We start from the raw sequence: 17,726 nt of genomic DNA, 5'->3' as shown, positions 1-17,726 counted from the left end.
CAAAATTCGGAGGGATTTTGTGCAAATTTTTTTACTATGACACCAAAAAGGATTGTTGTGTTACACTAGTCACTTTCTCTACTCTTTTCTTTCATTACATAAAGAACCACGTTTGCAGCCTGATAAACAAAAGAGTTTAGCACAATGATTAGGCAAAGTTAAGTAGTCATGTATATAAAATAGACTTAATATTGGTACTTAGATTTAAATTGGTTCGACTTTCCAACAAAAAAAAATTCAATTTAGGAGGCATAAATGAACGATTTAGAAAATATTTTCCGAAAAATGATTTCTTATATTATTTAGAAAAATTAGTCAACGAAAAATATTTTCATTATTGATAACAAATTATGCCAAAAAAATTTTCATTTATTTTTTTAATAATATAAACGATTATTTTTTTAAATTATTTATTTTCTGCAATCCAACGTATAAATCCAAACCGATTAACTTCGCTTCCCTTCATCCATCTTTTCTTGAATCCCCGACACTTGCGGCACCATTTTAACGCAAGTTCAAACCAGTTGCAGCTCCTTCACTTCCTCCATTTCTCCTGCTTTGGTCTCTCTTTTCGTCGCTCCAATCTGACCTGTGCGGATCAAGAAGAGACAATGGTAAGTACTCACTTGTCGATTTTAACAGTATAGTTCGATGTTCATGTTCCTGTCTTCTTGTCTTGCGGTTTTATATAATGCTTCACGGTACGTTGCAAATTTCAGTGCTTTCTCAACTTTTTGGTGGTTTTGCGTTGTGGGTAAGCATTAGTTGCTGATTTTTTTAGCGCCGGGCAGATCCTATGGTGCTTGATGTAGCAGTGTTGCCCGTGCACACCACCTGTTCGATAGATGTCTCAGGACACATTGGTTTTTTTTTTTTCCAAGAAACCGTGTTGACGGAATAAATACTCTCTTTCATGTACTGTTGAAACGCCTAAACTCTGTTATTGGTTGTCAAGGCTGGGTTTTCATTTTGTGACTGAACTTTGTTTGTTATTATATGGTAAACTTTGATTTCTGACTCTGTTCTCAGTCTGTTGCTTATGTAAATTTTCTTTTTGTTTGGAGCAGGGTAGATTCTAGAGTGGAAGGATCAGAGGCCAATGAGATGATACTAGGATTCAGACTATTCAATGGCAATAAGAAAAGTCAAAAGTGAAAATGCATTTCTTTTCGAGAGCACTTCCTCATTTGTGCAAAAATTGTATTCGACCATCTTCGTCGAATGTTCCCTCCATTTATAGCCAGTGGTTCTTTGAGATCGCCAAATTTATTTCTTCCACACCCTCTTCTCATCAACAGTCTCGTTCCTTTGAAATTCCATCACAACCCAATCCAAATTACAGACCAACCAAACCTGGGAACTGCAACACTTCTCAAGCAGACTCAAAAACTGGACCTGGCCTTGTCTACCTTGAAAACATCCATGATGATTGTGCAGATGAAGGAAGGCATGATGAGTTTGCCGCAGATGTGGAAAAGATATATAGGATTCTGAGGAACTTTCACTCTAGAGCTCCCAAAATGGAGCTCGCCTTACAAGAGTCTGGAATTATCATGCGGTCAGGATTGACAGAGCGCGTGTTGAACCGCTGTGGTGATGCAGGCAATTTGGGTTACAGCTTCTTTGTGTGGGCTTCAAAGCAGCCGGGTTATAGACATAGCTACGACGTCTATAAAGCAATGATTAGGATTTTAGGGAAAATGAGGCATTTTGGTGCTGTCTGGGCATTAATTGAGGAGATGAGAAAGGAGAACCCTCAGTTGATATCACCAGAGCTGTTCATTATCTTGATGAGGAGGTTTGCGTCATCGAGAATGGTAAAGAAAGCAATAGAAGTCCTGGATGAGATGCCCAAGTATGGCTGTGAGCCAGATGAATATGCATTTGGTTGCTTGTTGGATGCTTTGTGTAAAAATGGTAGTGTAAAAGAAGCAGCTGCTTTATTCGGAGAAATGAAATATCGGTTCACACCAGGTATTAAGCATTTCACATCACTGCTCTATGGCTGGTGTAGAGAAGGGAAGCTTATGGAGGCAAAACATGTGTTGGTGCAAATGAGAGAGGCTGGTTTTGAACCAGATATTGTTGTCTACAACAATCTCCTGAGCGGGTATGCACGAGCGCAGAAAATGGTGGATGCATACGATCTGTTGAAAGAGATGAAGCGAAAGGGTTGTGAGCCTAACGCAGCTTCTTATACTACTCTAATACAAGCCCTATGTTCCAGAGAAAAAATGGAGGAGGCTATGCGCATGTTGCTTGAGATGCACAGGAACAACTGCGAGGCGGATGGTGTGACGTACACTACACTGATTAGTGGATTTTGCAAATGCGGTAAACTTGATAACGCTTACGAGCTACTGGATAGGATGATACAGCAAGGTCATATCCCATGTGCAACAACATATTTGCATATCATGTTGGCTCATGAGAAGAAGGAAGAGCTGGAAGAGTCTTTGGAACTCATTGAGGAAATGAAGAAGATTGGCTGTGTTCCCGACGTTAGCATCTTCAATGTGGCGATCAGGTTAGCATGTAAGCTGGCCGAGATTAAGGAAGGTGTTGAGCTTTGGAATCAAATGGAAGCAAGCGGGCTTAGTCCAGGTCTGGACAGTTTTGTTATCATGATTCATGGACTCATTGCACATGGTCATCTAGTTGAAGCATCCGATTATTTTAAAGAGATGGTGGGAAGAGGTCTTCTATCAGCTCCTAATTATGGCACATTGAAAGACTTGCTGAATTCTCTTTTAAGAGCTGAAAAACTTGAAATGGCTAAAGACGTTTGGAGTTGCATCTTGACGAAAGGATGTGATCTCAATGTTTATGCCTGGACAATCTGGATTCATGCACTCTTCTCAAATGGGCATGTTAAAGAGGCGTGTTCATATTGCTTGGACATGATGGAAGCAAATGTAATGCCGCAGCCAGATACATTTGCTAAGCTCATGCGGGGCCTTAGAAAGCTGTATAACCGACAAATTGCGGCAGAGATAACCGAGAAAGTGAGAAAGATGGCTGAGGATAGACAGATCACTTTCAAGATGTACAAAAGGCGAGGCGAGAGAGACTTGAAAGAAAAAATCAAGGCAAAAAGGGATGGGAGGAAGACGAGGGCTCAGAGACGCCAGCGGGGACGGGGCCTGGGCCGTGCTAAAGCAGATATCTCATCAGGGCTCAGTTGATGGGATCCCGCATGCTAGCACAGGGTGGAGGAGTGTCTGGAGCTAACGTTGTGGAAATTGTTTGATTCGTCTGCTAATAGTTTCCTTGATACTTGTTCAGGTTCGTGTACACGCCAGGTATACCTTGTTAATCACATTAAGCTGTGAAATAAAGTGAAAATGTTCATTCTATATATAGAGCATGACCGAATCAACCAAACCTGAGATCAGCTCGCAATATCGATTTAAGAGCTTTAGAATAAAGAAAATATGTAAAAAAAAAAAATATCTCTTGATCATCCTCACAAGGTGTGATACTTGTTATAGTTTGGTGAATGCTACATAGTTCTTATTCATTCAAGAGTTGGGTTTTTTGTGACAAATCAAAGTTAGATAAATGGAAGTATCCCTGATCGCATTGATAATGAGGTGTGAAGTGAAATCAAGTGACCTCGGAGAAATAAAATCGATTCCTATAATCTCGACATATATCGTGGATACGGTTTGAATATATATCTAATCCGGAATGTTTATTCTGCTGAAACTATGATAACGCCCAAGTAACATAAACACCAGATTCTAAGGTTAAGTATAATGGCTATTTATCCATTTATCGGGTTAAAAAGATAATTACTAAATGGTTAAGTTAGTCATGCTATCATTGCAGAGCAGTGTTTTATCTGTAAGTCATTTCAGTTCTAAGTGCAAGTTAGTGTTAAAATTTCGACAAACTTTCCCTGCGAGGTTTCCATATTCATTCGTGCATATTTGAACGTGCGTTAGAAACAAAAGGTACAGATTAAATGGTATGAAAAGGAAAAAAAATGATGGAATGCAAGAAATGTGAGGAATAACCAATAGTGTCCGTGGTAAGGTGACGTGAAGAAGCTCTTGAGTTCTCATGAGAAATTGTAAGGATGTGCTAGTAATTTAATCTTTGTGCTCAAAACGTTGTAGCCACTAATATTCTGGCTTTTGTTTTTTGTGGCAAGGGTATTCTGGCTTTTGTTTAACGCCAAACGCCTCAAGGGTTTAGAAACATAGAGATTTAAACCTGTGTTGGTGCGGTTGGTTGGGGCATCGGAGTTTTCAGCTCAGAAATTAGACTTCGCCCATTCAAATCTTATCAATTGCGTGTGGTTTGCTATGCATTACGGCCGCATACACAACTAAAGCCCTGAATTTAACTGATTCGTAAGGCTTGTACGGTGTTTCTTAGGCCTCCAGGGAGCCCGACCGGGATGTAAAGAAAAAAGACATTAATTTTGATATTTCAATCTATTCGAAATCATGTAAGAACTTCTCAATAACTTCTTTTTGATAAAATATATTTTTTTGGTGAGAAATTGTCTTATTATTATCCAAAACAAACCTGTCCCTGGCGCCAATATGGTGAACAAAGTTTTTTCTTGTATTATAAAGCTGTTCCCGGACACGATAGGATAGTTGAATGAAACATCAGGCCACGTTAGTGAATATGTTTGAGAAATCAAAACAATGGGTAAAAATTTTCATCGAGGTACCCATAGAGTTTTTCTTTTAAACATGTCGTTATAATACCATTTCAAAGATTATTGGAGGATATTTGAAAAGACTATGCTTTAAGAATGTAATAATGACTAACCCAAATTTTCTTCTGCCAAACAATACTTCGTTTTATCTTTCTACGTAACTCGACAAACTGTGATTACTTAATTTTTTCATGAAACACAATACAGAGCCACATTGCTGCACAATAGCTTGGGGAATGCCACTTTATGGAAGAAAGAACTTAGATTTGACACGAAAAGTTATATAACGCTTTACAAATCCTAGTATTGTCTGATCTGACTGGACACTTCCGAAAAAACAAACTCAGGATTATCATAAACCCGAAGAAAGTTGCAACTGAGCTATATATCTGAGTAAAATCTGGCCTTTATCCAATGAAAGGTAAACCCCAGGTGACTTCAACCCTAGAGCCAACCCGTACTCTAGAGCTGAGGAGGCAGAACCAGGAATGACCCGAACCTGAAAGAATCCAAGTACTGTTGACCCTCATGTTTGCCACCTCTAGATAGTCCCCAACATCCTTCCTCGGTCGACAAACATGTTATATGGCAACAATTTGCATAAGGGACATGGTCAAGGAATGAATGACCAAGCCTGATGCATGATTTCATCATCAATGAAAGGACGCAGAGACCATATAGTGCAATAGGTTTCTAATTCTCCGGATGATAGCTTCAGATTCAGAGCAGAGACAATCTTCTCCTGCAATGAGAATCAACGATTTAACACCGGAAATCAGGTATCGTTACATATAAAGAGACATGACAAAGTAAATTAAATTACTAACAATTTATTCAGCAAAAAGTGATGGGTTTGATACCTGCATGACAAAGTCTTGTTTAATCATACTGTAAATAACACCCATCATGGTAGCATACTCCGTGAGCTCAGGTCTCCTAGAATCAGATGATGCAGTTTCCTCCTGAATGAAGTATAAAGAAATCTAAAAATTAAAAATAGAATAACATGAATAGCCAATGAAAAGAAAAATCTAACGGTAGAACAAATGCAAACCAGATTGCATCACATCGGCACTCATTACTGTATTTGCATGTATGCATAAGTTACATAGATGAAGGTATGCTATGTACACACGAATGTTGTATCCTGGTAAAAAATTCTATCACAAGTTTTTATCAACTTTTAAGTATGATTTGAGCAGTAATGCTGTTGGATCATGTAACACTTGTACTGCTTGATACACTAAAAATCTTATTTTGGACATTTCAAAAGTACAAGGAAACCACCAGGGCAGATCACAAATGTAAATCAGTACAATGGTGTCAAAATTAACAGATGTTTAGCACCTTAATGTCAAAGATAATTAGCAAACAAACTCAATATCCCGTTGAGCATACTTGTCCCTAATAAGACAGTTAAAACTGTCCCACTCAACAATGACAACGGATCCACGCTGCTACCCAAATGAAAAAGGTCTTGTTACCACAAGGCCTTGAGATGAACTGGTTCACCTTAAAAGAAATAACTTGCAAGTTGGAATACAAGCATATTATTATAAAAACCCAAATAACTACACATTAAATAATATTAGCTTTGGATCAAATGGTTCAACTTGAAAGAACGTATGACCAGATTATAATATTTAGATTGTCTTGAATGCTGTAATTTCCAGCTTAGTTCTACTTATGCATGTGTTTGTTAGTTTGATATTGTATTAAAGTTAGTTAAATAATAACCCAAATACTAATCCAGCAGCAGGTACCTCCTGCAACATGTAACTCACCAGCCATCCAGAACAAAAGATTGCATCCAAATCTTATGTCTGAATACATGAGATAATCTGTAGTTAAATTTGGCAGAATAAGAGGATCCTCTCTGTTTGAAAATGCACATTGAAATGAATGAATACTGACTTTATACTTCTCAATGAATTAAGTGATACAATTATCGCTTCAAGATGCACATAGAAGAATGCAACAAGATATTAGTACGTCAAGAAAAAGAATGCTGTCTAAAGACCAATGAAATTTTGAATTTCTCACATCAGAGATAGAACAGCATTTGGAGCAACAATAATAAAGTAAAATCTAAGCCCACCTCGTCAGCATTAGTCGCTTCCCCCATCAATCTAGCATCAATGTCTTCATCCTGAGATGGTAATAAATACTCATTCGCAGCTTCTAAGACCTTGATTACATCCTCTAGAAGACCCTCAAGTTCAATCAGTATAGTTTTGGCTGCAGCAACAAAATTGGAAAGCTGTTTGCGTAAGTAATAATTTCTTTTTAATTTCAAGTCTATAAGGAACTGTATTTTGTGGTGCCGGAAAATAAGAAAAAGCAAAATGGTGCAACCATGGGAATCCCCACCACCTATCTCTTTCTTCCTTTTCTCCCACTCTCTTCGTCCTCCCCTAACTAAAAACTAAAGTAATAAACTGGAAAAACAAAATTCCCAAGAGGTGTCATCCTAAAATACGCGTAGCACTTGCATCTGCACAACAACAACGACAGTGACAAAGACCACCACCACTACAACATACTAAGCCTTATCCCATAAATGGGGTCGGATATATGAAACCTTTATGCCATTTTGCTCTGGCTTTGTATCAAGTATTCAATAAGGTTCAAAATATGCCATTTTGCTCTGGCTTTGTATCAAGTATTCAGTAAGGTTTAAAAGCTCCATATGTTACCATTTTTTGGGTTTATAAATGCTCCATATGTTTTTAAGAGAGAAAACATCAAGTTGCAAAGTTTCCAGCAACTCGTGTCACTTATTTGCCGACTAAAACAAACAACATACAGACAGATCAATATATCAAAAACCTTTTAAGCAGCATGTATTAGATCATTTTGGACAAAGGTTCAACATTACTTAACAAAATGGTCATCACAGTAGTGGAAATTGTCGATTAGGAAACTTCACATTATACACACCTTAATATCACAATTGTAGTTGGGAAAGAGAAATCAACAGAAATGCTTAGGGGACTAAACAAGGTCTTTTATCAGATGTTGATGTAATAGAGATTTAAAAGACTGATTATAACACAATTAGACCTAAAAAAAACGCATTTGAATTATGCCCTCCATTGCAAAAATTACATCTATGGGAGATTACAATATCCTAGATTTTGGTCAATCTCAAAAGAGCGACAAAAGTTTGTTGTTTTGATCAGATTATGATGTATGTGTTAGAGATTTAATACTTCAGCTATAATGTAATTAGGACAAAAGATCAACTGAAACATGCATTTGAGTTATGCCCTCAATTGAGAAAAGTACACATACAGAAGATTAGAATATCCTAGATTTTGATCAATCTCAAAATAGTATGTTAAATATTTGTTCTGAAGGATCCTACACTAAACTCTATGAAAACCACCTACAATGAGACATCAGTCACCATCCTAAAGATAAATTTTTTGAGGAGTCTAGAGGCAATAGATGCTAACAAATCCGATAATCAACAAAAATTTGATTTAAGTACATAATGAGAGAAGCACATTGAAAAATATGTACCAATGCATTATTTCTTGCATACAGGTTTCAAAATCGGATTCTATGTAATAAAATGTTACCTGTATTCACAAGGCTGTGAAGACCAAGAACACAAGTATGTACTTCTGTATGCACATTAAAGGAAAACAGTAGACCCTCACAGTCAGTTCAGGTGCAAAAATGACACCTAATAAGTAGGAAATAGTGGCTGAAATAAGATATTCCTATCCAAGATATATTTACAAATCCTCAAGTCTGTAGACTATGTACTGTTGCTATTTTTATAATGATGCTACATTGAAATATAATATTACCAATCAGAGTGAGCACATAATTTTATATATGGAAGAGACGCCAAGGCCCCGTTTGGTAACGTGCCAAATAGTGAAAATTTATGTTCTTTTGTTCCCAGAAATAGTTTGGGAACAGAAATGCGTTTGGTAAATTTTTTGTTCCTTGGCACATTTTTGCAAAAATTTGTGCCGAGAAACAGTTTTGGAAGAGAAACAAGAAGTAAAAAAAAGTTGCTTCTTGTTTCTCGGCACAATTTTGAGAATCAGTTTTTTTTTTCTTTTTTCTTTTCTTATTTTTGTGTTGTTCTTCCCTCGGCTGGGCCGGCCGCCGGCGACCGGCCACAGCCCAGGGCCGGCGAGGGCGTCACGGCCCTCAACGGCCGCCGGCGGAGGCAAGGGTCGCCCTCGCCGGCGAGGGCCGGACCCTCGCCGTCCGGGCGAGGTGGCCTCGCCCGGATCGAGCGAGGCCGAGCCTCGCCGTCGTGACCCACGGCGAGGTTAGCTTCGCCGTGGGTCGCGACGGCGAGGCTCGGCCTCGCTCGATCTGGGCGAGGTCGCCTCGCCCGGCGGCGAGGGTCCGCCTCGCTCGCCGGCGAGGGCGACCCTCGCTCCGCCGGCGGCCGGCGAGGTCCGTGACGCCTCGCCGGCCACAGGCATGTGGCCGGTCGCGGCGATCGGGCCATGGCCAAAGAAGAAAGTAGAAAGAAAAAAATAAATAAACAATTCAAAATATTATTTGGGAACAGAAATTTTGTGTAGTTACCAAACGCATTTCTGTTCTTTTCTACTCTAGAAATAGAAATTTTGGACAGTTTATCAAACGCCTTCAAATACTCAGAAATTGTTTCTGGGCACAGAATAAAAAAAAATCATTTCTGTTCAGAAATAGCGCCCGGGCACAGAATGGTATTCATGCGCACCCCAAATATCTAATCAATTAGAGTGTCCATGGAAATTTCAAGCTAAGCAGAAAAGGCATTGGAAAAATACATCTTCAATACAACATCCCCAAAGATGTGGAGGAATGTGTAATTATTGTCACCAAAGGGTATTGAGTGATGGTGGTCTATCTATTGTCTGCATAAAGTAGTTAGACAAAAAGTTGAGCTACACTATTTCAGGAAATTGAAAGAGTTGTGCCTACACTTTGTCAAACTCTGGGACCCATCATTAGCATGGATACATCCAGCGTTGAAGTATGATGTGAGCCTCTCTGTTTCGTTAGCTTTGATAATATTCTTGAGTAAATTAGAACTTCTGTCTAAAGCAGGCCGTCGAACAAATTCTACAAAAGGATGAAGAGAGAACCATTGAAGATGCCAGAATGAGATTGATGTTGACATATAAGAAAAAGGGAGAACTTAATGAACTTTAGATATACAACCTAGCCCTTGTTGAAAGCTGACAAGAAACCTGCTTCCTGCAGATGTCGCTTCATCAAATTTTGTGACCCTATAAAATGAAATGCTGACCCACTTCAGTATTTGATCAAGCAAAAGAAAACGACCTGCCTTTCAATATTTGGCTACTCGAGAAGCATATGGAAATTAGCCTTGTATGATTAACGGGACACTATGACAAAAGTAAGTTAACTGTAGTGCGATAGTCAATGATGAAAAAGCCGAAAATTCTCAAAGACATGATTATATGGAATTGTGATATGCATTCTTATACTTCTAGCTGTGATATGGAGTTCCACAAGACACAAGCACAGTAATGAAATGAAGCAGAAAGGCACACTGTGCGGAAAGACTCTTTAAAGGAAAACTTGAATTCTGACATATACAGAAAAAATCAGTTACCAAGGGGATACCTAGCCATGAAACTTTTGTAAAGCAGTAACATCTTCTCCATCTCAGAACCTGATCTTTCATTGTCGGTTCCCATTCTGTTAAAAAACATCCCTCATTAAGCAAAGAATGACCAAATTCAGGGACCAGATGATTGATTAGTCGCAAAATAAACTTCTAAAAGCAGATTTCAGGCATTCTGAACTATCAATGTCGGTAACAAGATGGTACACACTCAAGAAGAAGAAGATAAGAATAAATGAAACAGCACAGCCAGAGATGTTCCGGGCCTCGGCCTTCTTCTGGGTCCGATAAATGGTTTGTAGTCTTCTCTCACAACCAAGCTTACACTTTCTCTTGGTCCTGTCCAATTATGAGCCTATAAAAATGTCCAGAACTTGTTGGGCTACCTTTGACCAGTGGTTCCAAAATACAAGCCCTTTTGTACATTGTGGAGTACACATGCATGCTCAAGGTTCTGTAGACAAGTAAGAACAATTGCAAAACTGGCAGACTAAGAAAATTCCAAGGCGTGTAAATGAGCCCAGTAAGTACGACGCATGAAGATACTTAACTAGAAAATTGACACTGAAAACTCAACTCTAGCTCAATTGCACATCAACATTCACATTTGAATGCGAGTCATCGAAAAGGTTGAAAATTTGAGCTCAACTCAACTTATATCAGCTCAAGTGCAAGAACTAGTTGATTCCTTGAATTCACACCAACAAAATCATAATAGCTATCGGAAAGCTTTTCTTGAAACACAGAAGATACATGATATTGAAATACGAAGCAGATCATCTAAAGCAATATACTTAAGGACACCAGTTTGGCTTGTACTTTTACAAATCTGAGTGGGAACATACAATCCAATTAAAAATATATAGGCTGAAACCAATTAACAGAGACCTTTTAAGTCGCATCGAACCTTCTAGATTATTTGGACTTTCTCATTTAGGAATCTCAAAACCAACAAAACAACCACCTTTAGGTCTTCGGGCTACTAACTTTGAGCCAAATTTATCATCACGAGCTTTATCCAAGTCTTACTCGGTTCGGTCTTGATACCAACAATCATCATAAAAGAAGACTTAAAAGTAGCCCTGTTCGAATCGAAACTAGACCCATGAACAGACGCAAAGGAAACAAGAGAGAATCGCTTGAGCACTAATCAACTGATGTCGACAAATCATCAAACAGTTGGCGGGCAAGAAAGAGTGCAAGCATATACCACCCATGTCACGCCCCGAACCCCAACGGGCTAGCGACACCCCTTCGATGGCAGTATTGAACGCGACGTCCCAGGACGCGTCGCCGACCCATGAAACACGCAAAGACGTACGCAAGCGGAAGCGAAATTTAAGCAACCCTGACGATAGTTAATGACAAGGGATAGTAAATGCACTAATCAATAAATGCATTTCCATTGCATGCCATAACTTACAGCATTCATAAATACACAATAACAACCCATGCCACTCACTTCAAACCACATTCATCAAAAAGGGGACGGTGGTCGGTGAGCTTAACTCCTTTACAAAAGGGGAACACTCAAAAGACGAGGTAACTTGACCCGTCCTCGATCCCCGAGGTACCTTGGCAGCATATCCAAATCAATCACGATCGCGGATCTGAAATTGTTTGCACTACAGCAATGAGAATAAATCTCAATAATCAGACAACCTAAACCCCACCTAGGCCAATGCGTACCCAGACGAGTCTAACATGCGATCTAACAGCCAACACAATCGAATCCCCACAAACATACTCACCTCGCCATAAACCAAGTGCCAACTCTGCATAATAGTTAATTCACATTAATGCAATAACATCTCATGTACATATCACAATCACTTGAGCACCATACACACGTACGTTCACCCAATTCTATCAAGTACAATACACATACGCATCCATCCAACTTTCTCACAACCCGGGTCAACACCCCACAGGTCAGCCCTCCGATCAATCCGGGCTTTGTCCCACGTCAACACGTCTCATGACCTTTCTCACGACCCGAGTCAACACCCCACAGGTCCTTTCTCACAGGTCCTTTCTCACTTTCTCACGACCCGCGTAAACACGCCTCAGGTGAGCACTCCGATCAATCCGGGCTTTGTCCCGCGTCAACACGCCTCAGGACTTTTCTCACGACCCGGGTCAACACCCCACAGGTCCTTTCTCACAACCCGGGTCAACACCCTACAGGTTGGCAGCCCTCCGATCGATCCGGGCTTGTTCAAGCAACCACACACGCCACATAATTCAATCAATTCCACGTCAATCACATATTCAAACAACGCCATAATATGCTCAACCACCACTCATTCAAATCAATCCATGCAAGTATCAAATTCATTCCTTAAAGTATCACAAGTTAGCCACATTGCACAACCATCATTCCAACACATTTCAATCACCCAATTCCAAGTCATAAGCTCACTACAATAGCTCGCAATTCCGGTATTCAAGCCGGACACATACGGCCCACAAACCAACACGAATCATCCACTCTCGAGCATCGAAATTCACTCACAAGTGCCGCGACCATTCAGCCACACACGCGCCCACCATTTCATCACATTCGACTCACATTCCAAGTCATAAACTAACCAACATTAGTCTAACAAACCAGCAATTAAACCCGCCAAAACCAGCCACTAATTAAGTCTCTAGATCACCCCAATCCACCCACATTTCAACCATGATCAGCCCGCAATTCCAGCAACCAATATCAGCCATACCCAGCCCCTAATCCACCCGATTTAAGCTCTAAACAAGTCTGATAATATCCGAAGTCCTATACGAGGTTTAGGGGGTCGCTTACCTCGGGCCTAATCGAGAACAAGCCGAGCAAGGGTAGCGAGGGGAACCAGAACAGCTGCGGCAGCAGCCTCGGCACAGCCGCAACTCCGGCGAACGCGCAGCGGCGACGGATGAGCGGCTGCTACATGGAAGAGGAGGCGGACAGGGGTGGCAAGGAGCTCCGGCTGAGGCGGCAGCAGCTCGGCGGCAACAGGGGCGACCAGGGGCCTCGCCGGAATGGCAGCAGCTCCGGCGGCGGCTGGACAGCGACGGCGACGGGAGGCCGAGGCAGAGAGCAGCGAGAGGGAAATAGGGGAAGGAAGCAGCAGCAACGTCGCCGAGGCAGCAGCAGCTCCGGCGGTCGAGCGGCGGCTCACGGCGACGGCGGGCAAGGCGGACGGCGGCAGGCGTCCTCAGCTGAGCAGGGGACGGCGAGGTGGTGGTGCTGAGCGACTGGGAAGGGGAGGGAGAAGGAGAGGGACGGCAGCGAGGTGGGACGGTGGTGGCGAGCCGGCGACGGCGGCGGTGGCCAGCAGCGACTGCGGCGACCGGTCGGTCGGGCGCGACGATGGCTGGCGGGCGAACAGGGGAAGGCAAGCCAGAACAGGGGAAGGGGAGTCGGGTGGCGGAAACGGCGGGGTCGGCGACGGTTGGAGGCAGCGCGGCGAGGTAGGTCAGGCCGGCTGGCGATTGGACAACGCCGAGCTGCGGCAGACGCGGCGGCGAACTTGCTGCTCGCGCGAAGGGGAGGGGGAGGACAGCTGGGTCGAGGAGTTGACTGGACAGACGGCGTGGCTGGGGCGGACGGTTGTGGCGGCCGGGCGAGCGGCGGCGCAAGGCGGACGGCGTGCGGTGGCTGGGCTGGAAGGTCGGCGGCTCCGGCGAGACAGGTCCGGTCGGCGAGCGTCAAGAAGAAAGAAGCAGCGGCCCCGCCACGAAGAAGAAGAAGAAGAAGAAAAAAGAGCAAAAAGAAGAGAGAGAGAGGCAGGGGGGAAAACGTGAGCGGGGGAAAAGAGGAGGGGGAAAAGGACAGACGTGAAGGGGGGGAAGGGACGTGAGTGGGCAGAGGAGAGAGAAAAGTCAACATATGTGCAGTGCAAATCTAACGCCCACAAACGATCTCGCGAGCTTGATCCAACGATCACGAAAATCCCAAATAATAAATTAAAAAAAGGTCGAAAGATACTAAATAAAACACACTACGAGGGAGGTCTACTAGTTCAAATCTGTACCAATCCAGGGCAATCTCGAGACTGGCCACATTAATATCGACACCGTCCAATTAAATTCGTCACGAAACTCTGAGAAATTCAACACCAAAGTTCGTGCTCTAAATAACGATTAAATTCGATCGAGTGCGATTCTAGCGAAATCTCTAATTTAAAAATAATCCAAAAGTGATCAGTTCCGAACGAGATTTTACTATAAGCACACTGACGAAATACACGTTTTATAAATCCCAAAAATGGATCGAAATTCGGAATGTCACGATCTGTCTCAGCTTCAACAAGGAAATTCAATTCAAAGTACAAAGAACCCGGAAAGCTCTTCTTGATCACCACCAATCCAATTTCTAATAAAGGAGGCCACATTCAAATCAAGAAAGGAAAGCATCCATCGTCTTTCTCACGGAAGAGGAAAAAGACTTCTAACGTTAAAAAGATCGAAGAACTCACTTGGGTAATCACGAGATGGTGTAACCAACAAGCTTCAATGAAGACGGAGCTCGTAAAAATCCGAAAGTTTGAACATTGGCGAGAAAGAAGAAGGAAGCAGCAGCAACGGGAGGTTGGAGGAGGAGACGACTCGGCTGCGTCAGTGTGTTTGATTTAAAAAAATGAAAGACGTAATAGAAAGAAGTATTTCGTGGTTTGATTTAAAAAAATGAAAGAATGATTAAGTTAATTAAAATGGTTAATACCATAAAAAATCCCAAACTGGTACGTTTGTGATAAATTTACCCTCCATTAGTTTCCGTTAAATTTTACGGTTAATTTGCTGAGTTGGAGGACATTTGGCAATTGACGGATGTACCGGTTTGGGGTTTTACTCTTCGTTTGTTATAAGTGTACCAGTTTAGGATTTTTCGTCGTATTAATCCATTTTAACGAAAACTGACGGTGGGTAAATTTGTCACAAGTGTACCAGTTTAGAATTTTTTGTGGTAAAAAAATTAGTTTTTGGTATATTTGTCACGTGTATACTAGTTTGAGGTTTTTCGTGGTATTAGCCCTTAATAAAAAGTATCTATTTGGCCAAAAAAAAATTAAAAATATCTAATTAATTGCTATAGCAATATATCTAATTTATTGTTTTTCTTCCACTTCTTATCTCTTCTTTTCCATGTAATATCTATGAGAGCTCGAAAGAGGGTTAATTACCAATTTAGTGGAAAATGATGAAATTGAAGATGCATATAATTATGGAATTCAAGTACTCGATCCCCTTTAGATAAGGCCAACGAGTGTATCACATACTCAGTGGAAGGGCGCTGGTGAGAAGCAAAAGAGAAAAGCCTTTTAATGCACAAGAGACACCTCACACGAGGTATGATGCTTGTCTAATGTGATATACTGATTCCATCAATTTTTTTAGCTTATTTATATATACCTTTTTCTCTTTTTAAGATGGGGACAAGCAAACAAAGGCATGAAGTAATTGTAATACTGTCACTTTTGGCGAGGATTGACCTTAAGCAAAAGTCCAGAGTCACTAGGCATTGATTATCATTTAACAAGCCGAGTTTAATGTGAAAGCAACTAATACATAAGATCTTCGAAAATTTGTTTCTGTTAGTTGGATCTATTTTGGAAGTTAGGAGAACATTCGGTGTTTACTTTAACTACACAATTTTTATTATTAGTTTAGTTGTTGTTTTTTCATAGATCTTATTCAGAAGACTACCTTTTTGGCCCTTAAGTTAGTGATTGTGCATTTTGGTTTGCTTTCATGATCCATTAGTATGAACAGGGGATGACTTTTATGATCTTCCTACTCTGAAATAGAATGCAAAAGCCAAATTTTAGATGAACCACCTTCTGCATATCAAGTTTTGCTTTCTAATGTTGATCTTTCTTCCACTGTTTTTTCTTTTTTGGGATTATCATAATCTAATGGTATAAACTTGTGTATCCAATAGTCAACCATTGTTTCTTTGCTCAGAACTCTTTTGTTTCGAGTCCTATTCTTCATGCGCATATCAGTAGTAATGTAATCAAGTTGAGTTGAGCCGATGCGGTGCCAAATTCGAGGCCTAAGCTTGACTCTACTCATATAGTCAATGCTCAAAACTCAACTTGAGCTTGAATGAGCATTAACATTTTCTGCATGAGTTTGCCTCAACTTGAAAATTGAGATCGACGAGCTTGAGCTCCACTCACCAAGATACTTGAATACCTCAAGCTCGACTCGAAATTAGACAAGCTGATTTTGAGTAATTGTTGAACCGAGCATGAACTACTCACGAGTAGCTTGACTCAGTTTTATCTCTACATATTCGTCTTGAGACAATAATTCAATCTTCTTTGAATTTCTCTAAAATCATATAACAATAATTTCTACATAATCACAAGGATTGACTCCTGTAACTAAGAATATGGAAATCACAAATCCAGTAAGTAAAGATATGATAACTCCATACCACAATTCTTAGAATTTCTTTAAGATCATATAACAACAAGTTCTATAACCACCAGAATTGACTCCTGTAACTAAGAACATGGAAATCACAAATCCAGTAAGAAAAAATATGATGACTCCATACCGTGATTCTTTGAATTTCTTTGAAATCATATAACAACAAGTTCTACATAATCACTAGGATTGACTCTTGTAACTAAGAACATGAAAATCACAAATACAGTAAGAAAAGATATGATGACTCCATAACATAATATTAGTAGCATAAAAGAGCACATTCTTCTTCTAATTAACTTTAAATATCTTGTCATGACTATAAATTCTTCATTTTCATTTGATGCCTCTGGAGACTTGGCTACATCCACATTTTGAGGTGAATAGATCGGCAGTTCTTCAATCCACTCTTCAACCCATTGTTCAAAACCACGGCAATTGTTTATCTAGAAAAAAAGAAAAACAAAATGTTAGCATAAAGCAATATTTAAGTAATACAACATGTCACAACATGCACAAATAATCGATGACAAATTGATATACTTACGAAAAAAGTCGAGTCATGATATTATCTTCCCCAATTAATGGAATTCTTTTGCCCTTTTTTTATGGTGCATAATTTCACTTGAGGACATGGAGATATCTTGGATGGAAAGTCAATTGACATACTCAAAGATCCTCCGGATGTCACACTGAATCATAATGTTATAAGAGTTAAACTCATAGTCATGAGAAACAATATTAGATTTAGTCCATGCAACAAAAATAATCCAAGCAACAGATTTAGTATAAAAATAAATTTAATAAATAAGCAACTTCTGACTTAACTAAAAGACTTAGTCCAAGCAACAGAAATTGTACAATTTGCAAGCCTTGAAAGATTATTTAGAAACAATCTTATAGTACATTAAAGAAAAAACACTAATTTGCATGCGTTGACAAAATATGCATATGCATTTGACTCATCGCTAGGTTCTCTTCATCTTTGAATGGACAGGACATGATCAGAATAGTTTTACCATA

At 40.3% G+C, this 17,726-nt stretch overlaps 2 protein-coding genes across 8 annotated transcripts; one reads left to right on the top strand and one right to left on the bottom strand.

Annotated features, from left to right (window-relative positions):
• Positions 1-455: 455 nt before the first annotated feature.
• LOC115685259 (putative pentatricopeptide repeat-containing protein At5g65820) lies at positions 456-3,358 on the top strand. 2 transcript variants are annotated; one of them, XM_030610288.2, is made up of 2 exons: positions 456-614; positions 1,068-3,358. In XM_030610288.2, the coding sequence occupies exon 2, from the start codon at positions 1,158-1,160 to the stop codon at positions 3,183-3,185; it is 2,028 nt and encodes a 675-aa protein (XP_030466148.1). In that variant the 5' UTR covers positions 456-614; positions 1,068-1,157; the 3' UTR covers positions 3,186-3,358. The 2 variants fall into 2 exon arrangements, with proteins under 2 accessions (XP_030466148.1, XP_030466149.1); XM_030610289.2 differs by having other exon boundaries at positions 484-641.
• A 1,546-nt stretch (positions 3,359-4,904) lies between these two features.
• LOC115685264 (uncharacterized) lies at positions 4,905-14,894 on the bottom strand. Of its 6 annotated transcripts, none has more exons than XM_056302286.1 (9): positions 14,747-14,894; positions 10,498-10,740; positions 10,286-10,360; positions 9,857-9,924; positions 9,617-9,757; positions 8,260-8,301; positions 6,774-6,913; positions 5,536-5,637; positions 4,905-5,417 (listed from the first exon to the last, which is right to left on the bottom strand). In XM_056302286.1, the coding sequence occupies exons 3-9, from the start codon at positions 10,357-10,359 to the stop codon at positions 5,289-5,291; spliced, it is 696 nt and encodes a 231-aa protein (XP_056158261.1). In that variant the 5' UTR covers position 10,360; positions 10,498-10,740; positions 14,747-14,894; the 3' UTR covers positions 4,905-5,288. The 6 variants fall into 6 exon arrangements, with proteins under 6 accessions (XP_056158261.1, XP_056158253.1, XP_056158264.1 ...); XM_056302278.1 differs by having other exon boundaries at positions 10,534-10,740; XM_056302289.1 differs by lacking the exon at positions 10,498-10,740.
• Positions 14,895-17,726: the final 2,832 nt, after the last annotated feature.

The sequence above is a fragment of the Syzygium oleosum genome, unplaced genomic scaffold (genome assembly GCF_021117445.2).
Source record: "Syzygium oleosum isolate NSW1041296 unplaced genomic scaffold, Sole_v2.1 Sole_v2.01, whole genome shotgun sequence".
Lineage (NCBI taxonomy): Eukaryota > Viridiplantae > Streptophyta > Magnoliopsida > Myrtales > Myrtaceae > Syzygium > Syzygium oleosum.
Note: the sequence above shows the minus strand (reverse complement) of the source record. Positions and strands in the feature narration are given on the sequence as shown.

Excerpts from the sequence above, each read along its gene's own strand:
- LOC115685259 (XM_030610288.2), top strand. The coding sequence starts at position 1,158 with ATGCATTTCTTTTCGAGAGCACTTCCTCATTTGTGCAAAAATTGTATT.
- LOC115685264 (XM_056302273.1), bottom strand. The coding sequence starts at position 10,374 with ATGTTTTTTAACAGAATGGGAACCGACAATGAAAGATCAGGTTCTGAG. Across the intron at positions 9,925-10,285 it reads TACAAAAGTTTCATGGCTAG|GGTCACAAAATTTGATGAAG; the intron begins GTATCCCCTTGG and ends TTCATTTTATAG. Across the intron at positions 8,302-9,616 it reads GTCCCAGAGTTTGACAAAGT|TACATACTTGTGTTCTTGGT; the intron begins GTAGGCACAACT and ends TGCATACAGAAG.